Source organism: Cetorhinus maximus, unplaced genomic scaffold, assembly GCF_964194155.1.
Source record: "Cetorhinus maximus unplaced genomic scaffold, sCetMax3.hap1.1 HAP1_SCAFFOLD_908, whole genome shotgun sequence".
NCBI lineage: Eukaryota > Metazoa > Chordata > Chondrichthyes > Lamniformes > Cetorhinidae > Cetorhinus > Cetorhinus maximus.
The window spans coordinates 51991-73609 of NW_027596850.1; the positions used below are offsets into that span (position 1 = coordinate 51991).

General features: G+C 39.2%; 1 protein-coding gene across 1 annotated transcript in view; it reads right to left on the reverse strand.

Annotated features, from left to right (window-relative positions):
• Positions 1–483: 483 nt before the first annotated feature.
• Positions 484–21619, reverse strand: part of appbp2 (amyloid beta precursor protein (cytoplasmic tail) binding protein 2) — a 73786-nt gene continuing 52650 nt past the window's right edge. Inside the window, exons 5-13 of the mRNA XM_078536112.1 lie at positions 20203–20371; positions 17513–17602; positions 16524–16591; positions 15896–16001; positions 14235–14359; positions 13501–13586; positions 9655–9845; positions 8049–8214; positions 484–2058 (exon numbers count right to left, since the gene is read on the reverse strand). Of these exons, the coding sequence (XP_078392238.1) occupies positions 1805–2058; positions 8049–8214; positions 9655–9845; positions 13501–13586; positions 14235–14359; positions 15896–16001; positions 16524–16591; positions 17513–17602; positions 20203–20371 (1255 nt within the window). The 3' untranslated portion in view covers positions 484–1804. The remainder of the gene's footprint in view (positions 2059–8048; positions 8215–9654; positions 9846–13500; positions 13587–14234; positions 14360–15895; positions 16002–16523; positions 16592–17512; positions 17603–20202; positions 20372–21619) is intronic.

Genomic DNA, 21619 nt, shown 5'->3' on the forward strand with positions numbered 1-21619 from the left:
ATATGCACTTGATGCTAATTAACAGCCCCATACAGTTTCATACTTTATGACCACACTACCTTGTCCTACAGTGTCCTTCACCATTCTGAAAATATATTACTCTTGTGGCAAAACCATGAGTAACTGTTCCGGGTAGCTTCCTACTATATGCTACGATAGCAACTAAAAAGTACTGATGACTCCTTGCAAGCATGTCTATGGCAGTACGGCTTTCATGACAGCAGTTTGATGATGGACAGTTTTATTCCCCTACATCCCCCTTCTCCCACCACCCCACCCTGCCCCTTAATTGGGCTCTTTAAATAGTTTGTGAACATTTTGCATTCAAAATTTTCGTAAGCAAAATGCAGGTAAAACAACCTTTTACAGCTAGTTACACCCCTCCCTGCACATAATTAAATGCATTGAAACATTCGTAGAAAAGGCACCCACATTTAAAAATACAAATGAATTCAACAATCAACTAAGAAGCAAAGACTGAAATTGTGCATGAACACTATATTTAGCAGATCAATAATGTTTATAGTAGTACAGTTACAGAATATCACAATGTTTGTTACAAACATAAGCAATAATGGTTTGATGGTTGCACATAATGTTGGGCGCTGCAGCCTGTATGTCATTACACTAAAAGTCTCTGTACACAAATAATGGAATTACTAAAATGAAACACAAAATTGTGATGTCATTGTATAAATTCAGCATGGCACTATAACATGGATTCCTGCTCAAGTATCTTTGAGTGTCTGCTTGTCATTTTGCTTTAGAACAGCGGTGGCTGAATATGGTAATAGTGTTAAGCCATTGCTGTCAAAGCAATTCAGGAAAGTACAAAAATAGTACTGTTTAATTAAATGTGCAATAAAATGAACATCGTTGACCTTTTTTTCATTTCCATATCCTCAAATGTTATCAAAACTTTATTATTCACTTAATGCAGAACATGGCAACATTATTCCCAAAGAGGAATATAAGTTGAATTAAAAAAAAGGATGACACAAATGGTACCTAAAAACATCAGTTAGTGACAACTGAACTTGTGCACCACAAACCAACTTCTAGATATATCCTTTAATATTTCAGTTTAAAAAAATGTGCACTTCAACAAACTCACTAAGGCCACTCATGCTATAGATACCTAGGAATATAATGACATACTGTAATGTACAGCAAACCTATCACAGTGCCCTTAAGGATGTCATTTTGCAATTGGTGACATAGCAAAATAATCAGGACTAACTGTGACTCTGTGGAGGCAGGCAGTGCAATGGCACCTGTTAGCAAACTTCACAGGGAGCTGCTATATCTTTCAAGATGAAAAAAAATTCAGCCAATAGTCAGCAAGGCGTGAATGTTTGAAATTCACTTCCACATCCTGAAATGATTTGATTATGCATTAAGGAATGGTTGGATTACTATTCAAAAGTTATTTATGTGGTCAGCAGCAAATGGCTGGAAATATAATTAAAATAAAATAGTAAAAGGCTGCAGCTGCAAAATAACTTCACTTTAACCAATGTTTATGGCATTTAGGTGCCGAGACACATCCTCCATGTCATCAGCATTTGCAAACGTTATTAGACAATGACATGCCACGGCGACTGTTTCCGGTCAGTTCTTTCCTAGTCTTGTATCTATTACATGAATTTTTTTTCCATTACCTTTACCTCTGAGCTTAACACCTAAATGAAAGTAATTACCCTAATGGTATGAAGTGTAGTTACTGGATTGTTTCCCAGTATTGCTTCTCCCTTCTAGTCCAGGGAATAAAGACTGTATGTGACAATTTAATCCTGTTTGATCCTCAGCAACCTTGTCCAATTGCAGGCTGAGCTAAAAGGAACGATCTGACCACTTCCTCTGTCGATTGTGTGCTGCCATTTACATCCTCAAGGGCATCACTGATGGCAAACTGTCGATCCCGCAGGCGGTTCCAGTTGGACAGAATATTATGGTATTCAAATACTTTCTCAAAATTGCCAATAGAGTTGTACAGTTTGATGAGACCCCTGTAATCATACTCCAGTCCACTGTAACCTTCTCCAAATAATTTCTTTCCTGCATGCAAACACATCATACAGAACTTTATTATTTGCTGAATGAACAAGACTAATTCTTTTAACTGGAACACAATCACGACCAAGCTTTTTTGATAAATTTAAGACATGAAAATTATGGTTAATTTACCTTTAAACCAAGGTAACTGACCTTCATACATATACTGAACGTCATTGAAAATCTCAGTAGCAAAGTTTTGGACCATAGCTTGATAATGGACCCGAACCCGAGGATGGGGGAGGGGGGATATTAGGAGAGGTGGTTGACTATTTGGTTTAACAGGTAGAGTTTACAATGAAACTTCTGACAGGGAAAAAGGCAGTGGAGTTTAGGGAAATAATTCCAGAGAATGAAGGAGAGGTCATTGAGTGCTTCGCCACCGATGGTAAAGGTTGAGGATGTGGAAACATTCCCTTTCTTGCAACTCTGACCCGCTGAATATATGAGGTTGGAAACAAGTGGAAATGTGGAGAGATCATAAGAGGAATTTGAATGTGATGCACGGGGATGGGGAGCCAAGGAGGTGGGTTTTGAGCGCAGCTTGGAAGGAAACTAGGAACTAAACTGAGCTTCAGAGTGTTTACACACACCCACAATTTGATAAGAATGACATTTAAACACAGTAACAAGCACTGTAATCAAGATAGTAACTGAAAACCGCACAGATGAAAGTTCAACCTACATTATGCAAAATATCAAGAGCCTGTAGTTGAAAAATAAGAGGAACCAAGACATGCTTTGATAGCATTAGGGCCATTTTAGGGCACTGAAAGAGAAGCCATCACAGGGGATGTATTGGCTCCACTGTAATAAGTAGGAATGTTGTACTTCAGAAGAGAAGCAAGTTGAAGATGATGTGGTTGATATCTAATACCATAAACAGTCAAAGAGGGATAATGCACCATGGTGACAGTCATACAGAATGCCATAAGTAACTTTTACCAGGATGATTTCAGTGCTAAATGTGGGATGGAAGCCAGATCAAAGGGGTAATAACAGGGAGTGGGAGAGTAAGTACGGAGGTGAGTAGTATGAACACATTCCAAAACCTTAGAAATGAAGGCATGGTTGGAAATAGGATGGCTTTTGGTTAGATAACCTTGTGATGTTGCTAAAAAAACATGTAACACCATCTATTCTTTCCAAAGCCAAAATCATGAAGCAGAGTCAAATAGCCCGGACCACATTAATTTTCTATAGATATCAATGAACCTTCAATAACAGTGCAAATGAAGAAAAGGTAAAGTGAAAATAGTGAAGTTAGCTAGTTACTATGAAGGTGCTCAATGGCACCGGCGGTGGGGGGGTGGTGCCGAAAAACAGCATGCAACTCAATATGCTACACAGAATATGAAGTCAATATCCATAATTGAAAGGAGAATTTCATGCTTACCCAAAATTTTAAAAAACCTTCAGCAAAGCTTTGCTCGAAACAGCTTGTACTTGCTGGCTTTATAATTTCATGATGTGGCATGGCATAGTGTTTTGAATGAACAGAGAGGGGGCCAATTCAATTGAATTTAAATAACTAGAAGTTGGTGCCACACCAGGTTCCTCAACGATGTCGCATATTTTCTCACCTTATTTTTTTGTTAAATGCAAGATGCTTAACCAATTTTTGTCAAATGAACACATAGCTCAAAGAACAGGCATGTTCAGAGATGCAAAGAGTGTATTGCCCACCTCTTGTGGGAGAATCTAAAACTAGAGGTCGGTCACTGTTAAAATAAGGGGTCGCTCATTTAAGACAGAGATGAGAAATTTTTTTCGCTGAGGGTTGAGTGTCTTTGGAACTCTCTTCCTCAAAGGCGGTGGAAGAAGAGTCTTTGAATATTTTTAAGGTGGAGCGGGATAGATTCTCGATTAGCAAGGGGGTGAAAGGTTATCTGGAGTAGGTAGGAATGTGGGGTTGAGGTTACATTCAGATCAGCCATGATCTTATTGAATGGCGGGGCAGACTCGAGGGGCCTAAGCTCCTAATGCGTACGTATGAGGCAATGTGATTAAGAGTCCTCCAAATGCATCAGCAAATCTAAAAAGATTTTGTACATCATCAGAAAATTTCACAGTGGATCGGGGAATGTGCTAAAGTCAAAAGGGAGGATACCTAATCTTGGATAATTTCCTCACTCATTTAAAAAAAGTTACTATCAATATTAACCTGCCACCAAGCTGTAGACGAGCTAAGCGATCCCTCAACCAAAGTTCAGATCAAAGTTTTGCTGAAGTATTTGCAACAATCTTCAGCCAGAAATGCTGAATGGATGATCTATTTTGGCCTCCTCCCTAGGTTCCCACCAAGATAGATGCCAGTCTCCAGGTAATTTGATTCACTCCATGTGATAACAAAAAAAGCGGCTGAAGGCACCAGAAACAGCCAAGTCTATGGGCCCGATGTTGACAACAACGCAGTTGTGGCACTGAAGACACACTCCAGAACTAGCTGCACCCTTAAGCAAGCTGTTCCACTACAGCTACAAGACTAGCATCTAGCCGACAATGTGGAAAATTGCCCAGATATGTCTTGTCCACAAAAAGTAGGACAAATCCAATCTAGCCAATTACTGCCACATCAGTCTACTCTCAATTATCAAAGTGCTAGAATGTGTCATCAACACTGTTGCCAAGTGGCACATACTCAGCAATAACCTACTCACCAGTGCTCAGTTTGGGTTCTGAAAGGGCCACTCAGCTCCGGACCTCATTACAGCCTTAGTCCAAACATGGACAAGAGAGAGCTGAATTACATGCTTAAAAGTGTGAGTGACTGCCCTTGACATCAAAGCAGCATTTGATCAAGTATGGCATCAAGGAGCTGTCGCAAAATTGTGGGAATCAGGGGAAAACTCTCCACTGACTGGAGTCTGAAGATGATTGCAGACAAAAGGGAAAACCACCACCTATAATCTCCCTTTCCAAGTCACACACCATCTCAACTTGACGCTATATTGCCATTCCTTCATGGCAATATCCTGGGTCAAAATCCTGGAACTCCTTCCTAACGGCACTGCAGCAGCTCAAGACGGCCACCTTCTCAAGGACAATTAAGGATGGCAATGTTTGTGGTCTCGCCAGCAACACTCTCATCCCAAGGACGAATGGAAAAAAATACATGATGAGTCCCAAAGTTTCATGAGTGTCTCTTATTACCATGTCTAGGTGAAAGCAATGATGACAACATTCTGCAGGCTGGACAGAAATGAGGCAGCTCAAAATCTCTTGTCGCCATTGTAGGAAAGAAACTGCAGAAGGGTCATCTACTGGTTCAGGGCCTAAAGAAGCTAGTTGTTGAGAATGTAAATAAAGAAACAAGTTCCATATGTAGGAATCAACTTTGACATGCACACAAATACCATGTTAAACCTGTACTCAGATTATAGTCACAGAAGTTACATCTGCTGCCACTGTAGAAAGGTGAGTATGAAGAGAAGATACTGATAGTATGTATGAAGCAGCCAACTACTCATGCAAGGCATAGACAATGGTTGAACAAACTTGACAGACTTACAGCACTGAAACAATTGTGATTTGTGCAGAGATTGTGCAATGACTAAAGGGAGCATCAGGCACACAAAAAAATTTAATTACACCTTTGATTTACCTACTATATAGTATTTTGCAAACCCATCTTACTGCAAGCTGCTACACACTGCTATAACCAGTTACTAAACAGTGCCATGCACATTTTAAAAACCTATTTATTTTGTAGCCATGTTTATTTCAGAATGCAGTTCATAATTAGCGATGAAAGTAGAAATTCTCTTCTCTTAAATTCTGAAAATCTTCACAAGAGTTAAAATGGAAATTCTTTTCCTTTTTCTTCATTTAACACTTTATTAACAAATTTGAGGGCACAAACCTCTAAGGGGTCAGACTCCGTGGCCAGTGCTCACTGGTGTGGGAATCAATCACAAGACCAGCAATTATTACCCATCCCTAAATGCCCCCAAGAACCCTTTAAACTGCCCCTAATAAAACTTAACAAGGAGGATTGCAAAGTGGAGGTAGGTTAGGTCAGGGATGAAGCTCTCCCTTCCTGTACCCTTTGAACCCAAGCAAATCAAAGTACTGGTCCTCTTAAAGACAATGGGTTTCTTATATGTTAAATCTAGTCCATGCCGATCAGCTGAAGTTCAGGTTTCAATTACCATCAGATATCAAAAACAACTAAATGAATGTATGGCCAAGAAAAAAAAACTCCACAGCTACCATTAAAAATAATTAGCAATGAAATCGGCTAATCTGGATACTTTTAGTATCTTGCTGCGTACTGCTTCGGTGTACAATTCCAATTGCAAATAAATTAGTTTTACCCTATACTATATACCCAGTACTACGAGTGTGAGATATCTACCATTTTCTGGAGAAGGCAGAGAACATGGTGGATAGCCCACTGTGATCTCCAAAAGCTGATATAAATAAAAACATAATCGTCAATCCTTGCAATATGATATCAGGCACGCTTGTTTAAAGGTACAGGTTTCAGTTCCTATGAAAACCAGCCTTTCTGCCCTGCATACAACAGTAACTTGCTTTTCTTTAGTACCTTTAACGTAGTAAGATGTCCCAAGGCACTTTACAAGAACATTACCAAACAAAATTGGACACCAAGCCACGTAAAGAGCTTGGTCAAAGGGGTTGGTTTTAAGGATCACCTTAAATAGAGAGGCAGAGAGGTTTAGGGAAGGAATTCCAGAGGTCAGGATCTTGGCAGCTGAAGACACAGCTACCAAGGATGGAGTGATTAAAATTGGATACGTGCAAAATGCCAGAATTGGAAAAGTGTAGATATCTTGGAGGGACATAGCAGCTGGAAGAGGCTATAGAGATAAGAAGCATAGATAGGGAAGGGTGAGGCCATGGAGGGATTTGAAAACAAGGGCGGGAATTTTAAAAATGAAATGTTCCTGGAGTTAGTGTTGGTTGATGAGCATAGGGGTGATAGGTGAACAGGACTTGGCACAAATTAGGGTACGGGTGAAATTTTGGATGAATTCAAGTTGATCAAAATTGGAAGATGGGAGCCCAGCCCGGACAGCATTAGAAAAGTCAAGACTAGAGGCAACAAAAGCATGGATGAGGGTTTCTGCAGATTAGCCGAGGCTGGTGTGGAGTTGGTCAATGTTATGGATCTGGAAATGGACAGTCCTGGTAATGGAGCAGATGTGGTCAGAAGCTCATCTTAGGTCAAATACAACACCTACTTTGCAAACAGTGTGGCTCAGCCTCAGACAGTTGTGAGGGAAAGGGATGAAGTGTTTGTGGTGAGCACTAATGACAATGGTTTCAGTCATCCCAATATTTATTAGGAGGAAATTTATGCTCATCTACTGCTGGATATCTGACAAGCAGTATGACAAATCAGAGACATGATTGAGAAAGGTGGTGGTGAGGTAGAGCTGGATGTCGTCAGCAAACAGGTGGAACCCCACATTGCATTTTCAGATGATGTTGCTGAAGGGCAGTATTTAGATGAGAAAAAGAAAAAAAAATGATAAAAGGGTTAACGGTTCCCCAAAAGAATAGAGAGCAAATGTTAATAGCCATGTCTTTATTTAAACTAGCAATCATTCAGCAAGGTAAAGATTCAATATTAAGGCTTTATTGAATATCAATGTATTGATGTTTTACCAAATTAATATCTTTGATATATATTATGACTTTACTGTAATTTAATGTGCTGACAATTTACACAATTTTCCTATACCATATGTTCTAGACCTATACAAATATCAGACCACTAGGACACTAATATATATATATATAAAATATATTTGCAGCTACCAGGCTACTGCTGAAGTTAATTAAGAACAGGAACTCCCAAGCAGAATGCAAGAGATCAAAGCATTTTGGAAGCTGTGTGTATGAAGCTTTTCCCTCATTTGTCAAGATATAATTACAATCTCCATTCAAATAAAATAGCACATAATGAACACAGGTTTAATTGCTTTGGCATTGCATTCTCAAATTCAACTGATGATGGTACATACCTATTGCTATTGACCTCAGATAAAGTTTTTCAGCATCTTCAAACTGATTCATATCATAGTTATAGAGAGATGCAAGATGTCCCACTGACAGTGCCACTTCATAATCTTCTTGGCCCAAGAGTTGCTCCTTAATTTGAATTGCTTTTACATGCATTTCTTCTGCTTCCTATGAAAGCAATAAAAAGTATGTGATAACTATGCCAATTATAAAGATGTGAATAGTCTGAAGTAAATTTTCAGCGCTGCCCATAACTAACTCCAAAATAACCTGCACAAAGAGCTATTTCTTTACACCCTGCAAGCAAAAGTGATTCTAATAGGTCTACCATAGTTTAACATCAATATGCTACTATAAGCCATCAGTTTTAAATGTTGCCAAGCAGCACGAAGATTTGATGCCGGCATTCACTGGTTTGGCATTAGGAATACCACTTTACAGTCAATAAGGATGACTTGGACACATTCATTTATCCACCAGAGCAAACAGCCAGCAGACAGCTGCAAAACTTCCTGGTCTTAACCTACATAAGCAAATGGGACAAGCAGCTTCTGCTCTATTTATGTTTGCTGTTGGCTCTACATCTGTTCTTGAATTCTGTAGCAGCAAAATACATTTCCTCTTTAGTTTTAAATAAGTTAACATAATGGCTCCACCTTTGTGCTCTAATGATTTATTGATCAATCAAGTGTGGGCAATCAATCAAAGCTCAAGTATTAGGAAAGAAAATGGATACCAACAAAGCTGTCACGTTTTAAATATAGTGTACCAGTATTCTAACTGTAACTACAGGTATTTCATACAAGAAATCTAGCTCAATGTGATGACATATATTTGTCTCTAGATGAAATCTGGGTATGCTCTTCTATCTTCATTCACACCTTTACCCCTCCTCCTATTCCATATCCCCTATGGCAGTTCTTTGTCTTGTAATATTGAGGCGTCAGAACTCTAAGAAGTTTGTAATTCGACGAAGCTCTGTGTTTATGGTGGGAGTTACAGTGCACCTGTTTGTTCCTTGGAAGGGCTTTGACCAGTTTATTGTTTGAGCCACATTCAGGCCCCTGCTGGATATGGTTACACAACTGAACTAAAATTAGATAGCAGCGACTGCAAAACATATCACAGTTAGCTGGGTCAGAATGGAAGGAAGAGCACCTGTTTTACTGTGGCAGATTGTATTCTCTGTTATTCTGTGAGAGATTCAGAGTATAGGGCAGTTGGTACAAGGCATTCAAAGCCACAGAAGAGCTGCAAACTTGTCAAGAGACATCAGCAACTTTGCTAAATTAATCAGAGTGACAGATAAGATTGATATGTGGGACAAATCTGAACACCAGTCGGAGAATTTTCTAATCCAAGAATAGAACCCGCAGCATCTATTGCCAAAGCAAATTTCCATTTTTCTCATGTTAGACCTAATGACTGGGTTTCATATATGGCTAGAAAGAAGGCAGAAAGAAACACCAAATGGGTGTGGGACTCTCTGAAACGGGACAACAACAATGTGCAAGATACTCGTACAGCGACATAAAAGGGGAAAAGCAAAGAAGAAAATGGATTCTGAAAACTCGAATTGTTGACTAAGAATTTAACATTAAACATTACCTTGAACTTCCGCATAGATTGGTAGAGTCTGCCCAGGTTTCCATAGTGCTTTGCTGTCTGCACGTTGAACTCGCCAAAGGCTTTCTTGGCTAACTGGAGCGACGAAAGGTGTAAATCATGAGCCTCCTGAAGAAGCCGTTGCTCGGTTTCCTTGTTGTGACAGTCAATAGCAATCTCCTCCAGTATAAGTGCTGCAAAGCAAACAAACGACAAAAATCAATCTGGAAACAGATTTCAAAGAGGACAGGACTAGCCAAAGTAACCTTGAGAATTCATTAATCCAGAAGATTGAAAGTAGAAATTTACTAGACCAACTGCATTCAGTTCAAGAAGGTGACTTAAGGGCAAATAGCGATGGAAAATAAACGTCAGCCTTGCCAGCAATGCCAATATCCCAGAAGTGAATTTTAAGAAACAGGGTCAGACATGAAGTATACAGCATGGTTTCAATATTCAGGTGGAACTTAGGCTAAAAAAAATTCTGCTTCTCTTCCCTGTGTGACACCTATTTAATTCTCCCTCCCTGAAACCCTCATCCATTCTGCAGAGAATGCTTTGAATTTAGGATCAAATTTTTACACTTAATGCATGCCAACCATATCACAGTGAACAATACAGTAAAATATTCAGACATGTCAGAAATACATGCAACTGACCCAGTTGAAGGAGAGAAACAAGTTTAGTTTTGCTTTGTTAGTCACTTTATACTAATTTTAGCAATCAGAAAAAGTTTGAAAAGACAGAGTTCGATCTTTGCTCAGATGATCTCCCAGAATCATAATGTCACCACATTTATACTTAGGTACTTCTCTTTCTTCCAAATAAAATGTCAAACAGATAGATGATCAAACTAAGGAAATGACAGACATATCATGTTACTTTACATCAGTATTTAAAGTAGAAGAGGGTAGCTTGCCAAATAACTCAAAGAAACTAATACTGAATCAAAGATGGGGACTCACCAAAAGTAACATAAGCAAAACAACAGTAAATAAAAAGAACGGCACCAAGAGTGACACATCTTCCGGGTCAGATGGCTTCCATCCCGGAGTTTTAAAGGAAGTGAGAACATTACAGATGACCTAGCTCTAATTTTCTGAAGTTTACTTGAATCAGGAATCGTTGCTTTAGATTGCAAAACTGCATGTGCCACTCTGCTAATTTTAGGTGAGGGGAAACCTAGGAAATATAGAACAGTTAGCCTAACATCCATTGTAGAGTCTATAATTAACATTAGAGTGACTGAACACCTTGAAATTTTTCAGTTGATCGAAAAAGCCAACGTAGATTTGTAAAAATAGTCATGCCTGATGAACCTAGTGGAATTTTGTGAAGAGGTGAATTTGTTGAAAGGTAGTGGACAGGGGAATGTCTATGGAAGTTCTTTATATAGACTCCCAGAAGATATTTGATTAAAAAAAAAGTCCCTCAGAAAAGACTGTTAGCTAAAGTTCTTGACAGTGAAAGGCGGGCAAGTTATTGAACTAGTCAGGAAGTCGGCTAAGTGGTAGGCAACAGAGTAGGAATAATGGGGAATGCTCTAATTGGCAGGATGTGACCAGTGGTGTCCCTCAAGGATCTGAGTTGGGACTTCAACTATTCATTATATTTATTGATGACTTAGATGATGGAATAGAAACCCAAATATCCAATTTTGCCAAAGATAGGTGGCATTGTAAATGGTGTAGGTAAAAGCATAAAGTTACAAAGAGTATTGATACATAGGAAGATGGTTGTGGTTGTTGGAGGTCAATCATCTCAGCTCCAGGACATCACTGCAGGAATTCCTCAGGCTAATGTCCTGGGCCCAACCATCTTCAGCTGCTTCATCAATGACCTTCCTTCCATCATAAGGTCAGAAGTAGGGGTGGTCGCTGATGATTGCACAATGTTCAGCACCATTCGCGACTCCTCAGATACTGAAGCAGTCCATGTCCAAATGCAGCAAGACCTGGACAACATCCAGACTTGGGCTGACAAGTGGCAAGTAGCATTTGCGCCACACAAGTGCCAGGCAATGACTATCTCCAATGAGAGAATCTAACCATCACCCCTTGACATTCAATGGCATTACCATCGCTGAATCCCCCCACTATCAACATCCTGGGGGTTACCATTGACCAGAAACTGAACTGGACTAGCCACATAAATACTGTGTTTACAAGAGTAGGTCAGAGGCTAGGAATCCTGCTGCAATTAACTCATCTCCTGACCCCCAAAGCCTGCCAACCATCTACAAGGAACAAGTCAGGAGTGTGATGGAATACTCTCCACTTGCTTGGATGAGTGCAGCTCCAACAACACCCAAGAAGCTCGACATCATCCAGGACAAAGCAGCCTGCTTGATTGGCACCCCATCCACAAACAAACATTCACTCCCTCCACCACTGACACACAGCAGCAGCAGCATGTACCAACCACAAGGTGCACTACAGAAACTCGCCAAGCCTTCTTCGACAGCAACATTCCAAACCCACGACCACTACCATCTAGAAGGACAAAGGCAGCAGATAGATGGGAACACCACCACCTGGAAGTTCCCCTCCAAGTCACTCACCATTCCGACTTGGAAATATACTGCCGTTCCTTCATTGCCGCTCAGTCAAAATCCGGGAACTCCCTCCCTAACAGCACTGTGGGTGTACCTACACCACATGGACTGCAGCAGTTCAAGAAGACACCTTCTCACCACCACCTTCTCACGGGTAATTAGGGATGGACAATAAATGCTGGCCTAGCCAGTGAAGACCACATCCCTTGAATGAATTAAAACAAAAGTGAATGGGCAAAACGGTAAAGTACTTATGGCGAAAAGCAAAAGAAAAAAAGTGGTGTTCCAAAGAGACTTGGGGCTCCAGGTACACATTAAAATGTCATGAATAGGTACAGAAAATAATCAAAAAGGCAAATTGAAATTTGGCCTTTATATCTAAAGGCTTAGAATACAAGGGGTGGAAGCCTTGTTTCTGCTATACAAAGCCCTGGTTTGACCATACAGAGTACTGAGAGCAGCTCTGGTCACCACCAGAATCATCAAGAATAATTTGACAGTACAGAGCCATATCAGTTAAACAAGTCACGCATATTAATTTCCTCCATAATTTCAACCTCTCAGTCTCCAGCCTATCATTCTCAAATTGAAAGCAGTAGATATGTCAGCTCAAATAAGAGTCTGCAAGTTTAGTCACAATTACGAATTGGTGCTGTAACACATATTCCAAGATAAAATATTTTGGCCCACTGGACTAAAAATATTAAAAACCAAGTAAGAGTTATAGCATTATGCCATCATACATTAATGTCATAAAGTGTGGATATAAGTTTACACCCAAGACTCTCACACCTATGAAATACCTGAACTGAGTTCCAGTACTGTACACAAGTGATGAGTGGAGACTAGGTATGCCCAGGAGGATAAAAATTTAAATTTAAATTACTCTTCTGCACCAAGTGGCTGCCATAGGAGCAGTCTTAACAGAGACCTTAAGAGCAGCTTGTCTAACCCATCTTGGTGAATCTGGGAACATACAGGCACAAAGCACACAGGAAAGAGAGTGATACCTTAAGAGATACATTAGTAAGTATTTTAATTTTAATGTCTGTGCCACCATTAACTTTTCTTTTAAATGTACACAAATGGTCTTGATATTTGAGAACACACACGGGGCATGTATATTCTTTGTACCCAAAACAGGCTACTCTTCAAACTTAAAAAGATAAACACCGAAACATTGCTATAAGATAATTAAAATAATGTTCCTGTAGATTAAATTGTACTTCTACAAGTCGATGATATGCAACACTCAAAGCTCAAATGTATCAAAACAGTGAATTAAATATACAAACCTTTAACTCTTTTCGAAGAAGCCAGCAATAAGTGGTCTTCAGGGAGGATATGAGTGATGATGTCTATGGCACGCTCAGCATGGAATCTGCAAGGAAAAAAGTACATTTCTAATGCAGAATGTTGCTTCCACCAGGACAGGAGATCTACAAACCCAGCAATCAGGTAACTCCAAAGTTTCATTTCATTTTGCAATGATAAGGGAGATGAAGTCTGTGTTCGACAGGGGGGAGGAAGTTTCATTTCATTTTGCAACGATAAGGGAGATGAAGTCTGTGTTTGACAGGGGGGAGGAAGTTTCATTTCATTTTGCAATGATAAGGGAGATGAAGTCTGTGTTCGACAGGGGGGAGGAAGTTCCATTTCATTTTGTAACGATAAGGGAGATGAAGTCTGTGTTCGACAGGGGGGAGGGAAGAGGAGGGAAAGGTTGTCTCAGTCCAGTTCATGACAGATACTGCCCCACTGTGCAAACTATATATAATTTCTAGTCAAAAATTCTGATACAAATATTATGTGACAGACAGACATCCAGTTTAAGATGTCTGCTGTTCACATCTGAAGAAAAATGAAGAAACATTTTGAAAGACATCATCTTTTCTTATATACCTTATAGTTATTTCAATATACTGAAAATATGCAAAAGGAATAGTTCCCTATTTTGATTGACAAGCATTTTTGAATTTCTATGAAGAACAGAAAACATTATTGACATGCAACTAATTGGTTAACTTACAATGCATTGTCAAACTTTCCAGAACTATACTGGTGCACATAAGAAGAATAAGCCAGGTCCTCATGAGCTGTTGCTACATGGATGTTCTTGCCTCCAAATACTGACTGCCGGATATCGAGTGCTGTCTAAGAAACAAAACATTGTTCAAAATTAAGTTGCAAATACCACCTACTTGTAAAATCTTTAGACAAGATTAGTTATAAATATGAAAAATGTAAGTAAACAAATATCTGCCGTCTGCGTCTGCCTACAAGTGGAATAATTTGACCCTGTGTAGGAGCTGTCTCACAGCTACCATTATTGAGCAAATCTGAATCATCAAGACGTCATTTTTTTTCCTTTGTCAGAACAGCATTATTCCAGCACTCTAATATATTAACTTTTCAGTGGCTCACAAGTGCCTTGACTGCAGAATTTTAAAAAACAGCACCAGTATTCACCTGCAGCCAGATCAGGTCACCTGCTGCAACAAGACAAAATGAATCATATGCAATAAAGAAAAAAATTCAAAGCCTTTCTGAAAGGAAAAAAAATGCCGCTAAAGTGGCCAACTACCTTTTCCTCTCTGATCACCAAAAAATGTGTGCAATTGGAATATTCTAGTCCTATTACAGGAGGCATGTTTGGGGGTGGTGGGGGTGGAGAAGGATTGTTGACAGGAAAAGGGACAAAGTATTCATTGGCATTCTTCCTTAGGCTGTGGCCTCACTTTCCAGGAAGGTAGTAATACTATCAGTAGGAGCACCATGATGATAGCAGCAATTAGTTTGCGTTTATACGACCTAGAAGACACAGAAGACACTTCACATTGGCTTGAGAAAATAAAAGGTGCTGAATCGGACGAGGAAAGATTTAGAGGGGTGACCAAAAACCCCACCCAAGAGGTGTGTTTTGAATGAAAAAAGTATGTGCCAAGACAGAAGGAATTTTTGGAAGGGAATTCCAGAGCATGGAACCTAGGCAGGTGAAGGTGTAACTACCTATAGAAAATGGACGTCAGAAGTCAGACACAATGGGTTGAGGAGGGGGAGAAGTGGGGCAGCTATATGGCCAGAGTGAGGCTGTGAAGGGAATTAAGCATAAGAATGCCCATTTAAAATTAGACCAAATAGTAACCATTTGAGGCATGAATGGCTAGAGTCAAGTCTGTCTGCAAAGACAGGGGTGATGAGCAAAGAGAACTTAGTCTGGAGTTAAAAATGGGCAACAGAGTGTTGAATGCCCCGACTTATTATCGAGACTGAAGGATAGCAGGTTAGCCACAAGTGCATAGGAACAATTGAGTGTGGGGGTGATAAAAGCATATATAAAAGGTTTCAGGGCTGTTGATCTGACATAGATGATTACTGAGTTTGAAATTTATGAATGAAAACAATATGGGGTTGCAAACTTAGCTCATGGTTGAAGAGGATGCCAAAGTTACAAACAGTAGTTTAGTCTGAATTAGGGACATTGCATCAATAGCCAAGGTATGATGTTTAAGGTAGGGACAAAGATGTTAGCTTTGGCTTTCCTACAGTTTAGAGAAAAGTACAGTTCATTCAAGATTGCACACAGGACAGTCTAATAATATGCTTCCCATTTTCAAACTTAAGAACATGCTTGAGAGAATAATTTAAAGTACACCTTAAATGCTAAACCAAAACAATTTTCCAACATACCTGATAAATAGCCACTGATTGACAAATATTATCTACGTTCAACAAGTAAAATCCATAATCTAAGAGGGTATCAGAGTATTTGGGATGTTTAGGCCCAAAATGTTCCCTGAAAAAATAACATGAAATTTCTGTAGTAAATATTCAAATCATGCACTATAGTATTTAAGACACTTTTTCCATTACACTGTAAAATTTTAAGTCCTCTCCTTAAATAAAGGGTGAATGTTGTCAACAATACCTTGTTAAAACTGTCTTTTCCCCCACCCCATAGAAAAAAATGACATACTGTGCAGAAAAAGTTAATCTTTCACTCATGTCTCTTCCTTTCTGTTGGGCTTATTTTGTTCCTCATTATCACAGCAAAACATCTGTGCCAAAGTAAAGAATGGAATAGTAATGTAGTGTCTGAATATTGGCCTAGTTGTTACTGTGTACTATCAAAATGAGTGTGACAGAAAAGAACTGTAACTCAGGAACTGACAGAAGCAAACGCAACTAAGTGAAAACATATACAGCCTGCCCATAATATACAAGATAAATCTGTACTTCAACAAATAGTGAACTTAATGGAAGCCCTATAATTTAAGACATTAAATTCTGTGAGAATTACCTTTACATGGGAACTTACCGTGCTAAATACACTGCATGTTTTATTAACTGCTCTGCCTTCTTGAATTCTCGCTTCACTACACAAGCCTATAAAACAAAAAAAAATTCAGTTCCAAATAACTTAATCCTAATAGCCCAAATGTAAATGTTACGAATGATTTGTTAATGCAATTCAAAATAAAAAAAATTCCCCTGCTAGATTATCATCGGGAATTAATTTTCATTGTATTTTTAAAATTCTTTCCCTGCAGGAGAGCTTTTTGAGTCAATTTTGTGGTGGAAATGTTACATATGGCACATACAAGGTCAGGATTAAATACTAAATTTTGTCGGGAAAACTATTTGTAACTCAGGTAAAATGAGTGGGAGAAAAGTCATAAAAACACGATATCTGGATATGGTCGATATATCCTACTTCACTGTAGATACTATAACATCTACATAATTTGTCAATGAAATTTCTTCCCAAACCGAAGATAACTAATAACTATAGACTGTCCATTGATACAGAAACTTTATGTATTATATTTCACTACTCAACCTTTCATGGCAATTTTCATGACATTGTTGACATTCATTTGGTCCCAAGCAGCTCATGGATCTGCATGTTCCATGGCTGATTGTTTCTATCCATGCTTATTCCCATTACTGTCAGTTACACGTGGAATTTGTTCATGAAAGATTAAAAATAAAACACATCAACAGCAATTGCTTCTGCTGGGAATCTACTGCACCTCATGAAATATATGGCAAATGGACAGGTACAGTAAACTAACCACATCCAACTCTAATTGATCTGGGTAATATTAAACCAATTAATGGTATACCACACTGTTAACATGTGAGACCGATGAGGGATGTACGTACAATATATTTTTAAAAATATGATGGCTCAGCAAACAATTTACAATTAATTTTCAACAACCACAATATTTTTCATTAATTTTTTTCTACATAACTTCAAAATGCATTAACCATAACTACCTCATAACAGAGCAAATTACTCACTTTTGAAGCTTGTCTCAAAACATCAACTGCTACTTTCACTGGCAAGCCAACTGTGATTTCCTTCATGGCTTCTACACACCACTTATAAGCCTATAAAAACAATTACATACATTTAAATAGGGTATGCAACTTATTAGTTTCTATTATACTGCAGTATAATAAATACTGACTGCAATAATGTAGGAAGTTACACATAATTAAGGTTATGGTGAAATAATCATTCCAATTATATTTGGTGGATTTTTTGCCCTGTAGAACATTTCCCAAAATTAAGCCACTGAATGGCTACCCCAAAGTATTTAAATCTCTCAGCCCGATTATCATTTCCAGCACTCTAGCCAAATCCAAGTGGTTACAATACTGGTCAAAAAGTATACCAAGTCTTGACAAAGAGGTGATGTTGGTCTTTACCTTAACCTTTAAGCATATGGAATCAATTCTTTGATCGTCCAGAAAGTTGGCACAGTACTCACCAAAAACAAAAAATCTACATCAGCTAGAAGATACTGTCCTCAGTTGCCTGCTCATGCATAATTTAAAACCAGTCCAAAAAGAAATTTTCTGCAAAAATAAACTTGGATCAAAGGCAATGAACACTGTGGTGAGAGGGAGACAAAAATCTCAACTTCAGGAAATGCATGAACTTGTAACCCACGTTTCAAACACACTAATTATGGGATGTCCAGAAGACATGAAACATACTACATAAATTTAAGTCATTCTCTTTCTTTCTTGTATATGCATACTTGTACCTTGATAACTTGCACTCTTAGAAGGTTTTAGGTTTAAACCCCTGGAATAGGACTTCAGCAAATAATCTATACTACCATTTCAGTGCCGTACAGAGGGAGTGCTGCATTTTTGGAGTTTCTGTCCTTCTAATGAGGCGTTAAAATCTCACTCCATTCAAGTAGACTTAAAAAATACCATGGCAATATTCAAATAATAGGTGCCCAGATAACATCTATTCCTCAGCCAATATCACAGTGATTATTTGATTATTTCTGTCATTGCTGCTTGTGGTTATGCTTCCCCACATTACAACAGTGACTACATTTCAAAACGTGTTGGCTGTGAAGCACTGAGGGACATGATAGCAAGCTTGTTCTTTCAAGAACTTTGAAAATTCACGTTGTCCTTAGAGCTTTCTACAACCTTCAAACAAAATGTGAAAATCTGCATCTTGGTGCTGTTACCCATGGCACTATAGTGAAAGATACTTCAATTGTGCTATAGTGACTATATAGGTTTGACCAGAAAGCTGAAAGTAAGCACCAATCATTATGAATTCAGACTTACCCGATTCAGGAAGGGAGGTAGGACAACTACAAGTCCCAGCATACCTTGGGAGTTTGCATAGTTCAGCTTTTGTCATTCTTCAGGCCAAGGACAAGCGCCCAGTGCGTCTGCTCAATGACTGAGAAACAAAGGCTCGAAAACACTGATCATGTGACCCAGGAGCAGAGCACCATAATCAAAGAGTCCTAGACAGGGGACAGGGAGAGGTCCCAGTTAAAGAGAAAGAACTGTAAAAGGAGCCACTGGGAGACCATCACCAGGAGGAACCACTGGGAAGTGGAGCATGGAAGGAGGCTCCAAGTAGTAGAAATGATGCAGTTGACGGGGCTTTAAGTAATGAAAGCTGGGGAGAAGCCATGGAGATTTGAGGGGGCAGAAGGTTGGTGATTCTGTGCTGTGGGCTGTTGGGGTAAAGGTAACCCTTTGGAACATTAGTGTTCAACTCAGCGTGGCTGAAGAGCTGAAGTTGAGCTTGTGAGTTGGTGCTGGAGTGCAGACTCGGGAGTCCAGGGGAACGGAGTCTTGCAAGATGAAACTGAAACCCTGCAAGGTGCACAGTCATTGAGGCAGTCTGAGTTGAAGTGATTTTTGAAGTCAACTCCAAAGCTAGATGTTCGAAGGTGAAGACTGGAATCCCTCATGAGAGGGGCAGAGTTTCAACGAAATTGATTCAGCCAGAGTGTCTACTGACGTCTGGGTGGGTTGCTGAGAAATCTGTGGAGTCTGTCTTGGTCACATCTGCCAGTTACAGTGAAGTGTGATGTGGTGCATTTGCCTGTTAATTAACATGTACCTCACGTTAATCCCGAATGTTAAGAGTACAAGATAGATATTGTAAGTTGTTTTATCTTTTTGACCTTGTATAGTAAAGTTTATTTTGTTTGTTCAAAAGCTGTGGAATCTTGTGGCTTTATTCACTGAGCAGGTGCCTTGAATTTTAAAAGTTGTCAACTAAGTTACTGATCCCCAACCAGATCATACCAAAAACTTGGGGGTCTGGTCCAGGATCGTAATACAATGGACATCTTACTTGCATTCATTTTCTCTTCTCTGCTGAAGATAGTGACCCATATTGTTGTGTCACCGGAACCTGGAATTCTCAGATGACGTGCCCAAGAGGCTTTTTCATGTGTGACCTGAACAGTGAGATTTTCAAAGAGAAACAGCGCAACTAAACCTGACGCTGTCCTAATACAGTGTAACAGAAGCAAACGTTTTAGGGGTCACCTGAAAGAAATATCATGAAATTTCTGTTAATTTTTCTCTTACTATTCCAAGATAATGGGGTGAATTTTACTGTATAGGTCGAGATCAGCTACTGCAGACTTAAATTAATGTAGTATCATATAGCATGGGTTAGGAACAGTCACATATTTGCCACTAACGCTTACCTCATCATAATGACTTTTGGCAAAGAGTAATGCACAGAGCTCTCCAAAGAGTGCTGCTCTATTTGCCTGGTGACCATGTTTTGCCAGTTTATCAATGTAGGTTTGAGCCAGTTTGTAGGTCTCTTCCCCCAAGTGGTACTTACAATTGCCATTGCGCACATGGAGTAACCTTGAAAACAAATAAATTGATATCAGAAAGTGTGACTGCCTGAATGACATAATCCAAAACCAAGATGTATTTCCCACACCATCCATTTTTAACACTTTTCAACCAAGGTTACTTTTTGAAGATTATGGCCTGGAATTTCCTTGTAATTTTCATGCAACAATGATGCAAGAGCTGTGTTGTGAAAATTACAAGGAAATTTGGATGTATGTAACTTACAATAGAACTTTGGTAAGCTCAGGATTCTTTAATCACAACTTAAAGAAAGCAGATGGCATGATTCACACTCCCCTTGGTCCCCAGTTGTTTATGCTGATTCCAGGCCAGTTTTTTTTTTACATTCCAGTAAAATCTAATGAGATTCTGAAGAAATTCTCAGTGTCGGCTGCCATTAGCATGCTCAGTATAAAAACCAACCCAAGAAGAATTAATGAAACTCTGGTTTAGTATTACTGTTGTAAAATTTGGGATTTTGGACAAGGTATGAGCTTGGGTTCAGCGCCCTTTGTTACCTGCATCCCTAGAGATCTGTTCCTAGTTGCATGAATACAGAACCCATGCTGCATTTATCATCTACTGTAACTTTGCAGGGTGTTCTCCAGCCTTTTCAGAAAACAGACTGAAAAGCACTTTAGCCAACTGAGCCACATTACAAACCGGTTCATTTTTCATGAATAAACAGTACATAAATTTCATTCTACTGTTTCTCATCCAGGGAAGAAGTTGTTAAAACTACTGACTCTCAGTGTGAAAGCTCATTTTAAAGTTAGCTGGCTTTTTTGTGCCCCATAACAGGCTGCTCACCCTCACTCTACCATAGTGGTGGAAGGAGGGAGAAGAGAAAAAAAAAATAAAAGAATGATTAAAAAGAGAACAAATATACCTCTGGTCTCCTAAGTCTATGTGGTCATGTGCTAGGCATCTGTCACAGATGGTTCCAAATTGCAGCACCCGTAGAACCATGGGGATTCCACATGCTTTTCATTTTCCAATTAAGCAAGGGAGGTGGTGTGGTAAGGCGGGTGGGGACACATCTATCCACTTTGAAAAGACATGAAACTCTTTGCTGTAAGCCTAGAATGTTCCATATTTCGCTACTTCTAGTTCACAAGCTTTTGCAACCAGAAGCCTAAGAAGTTTCTGACCTGGACCAGCTTTCCCAGAAACAAACTTTAAAATTAAGGTTAGAGCGTTTAAAAGATAAACCATGTCAACAATATATAGATTACTAATCATATTTAGTAAAAACAA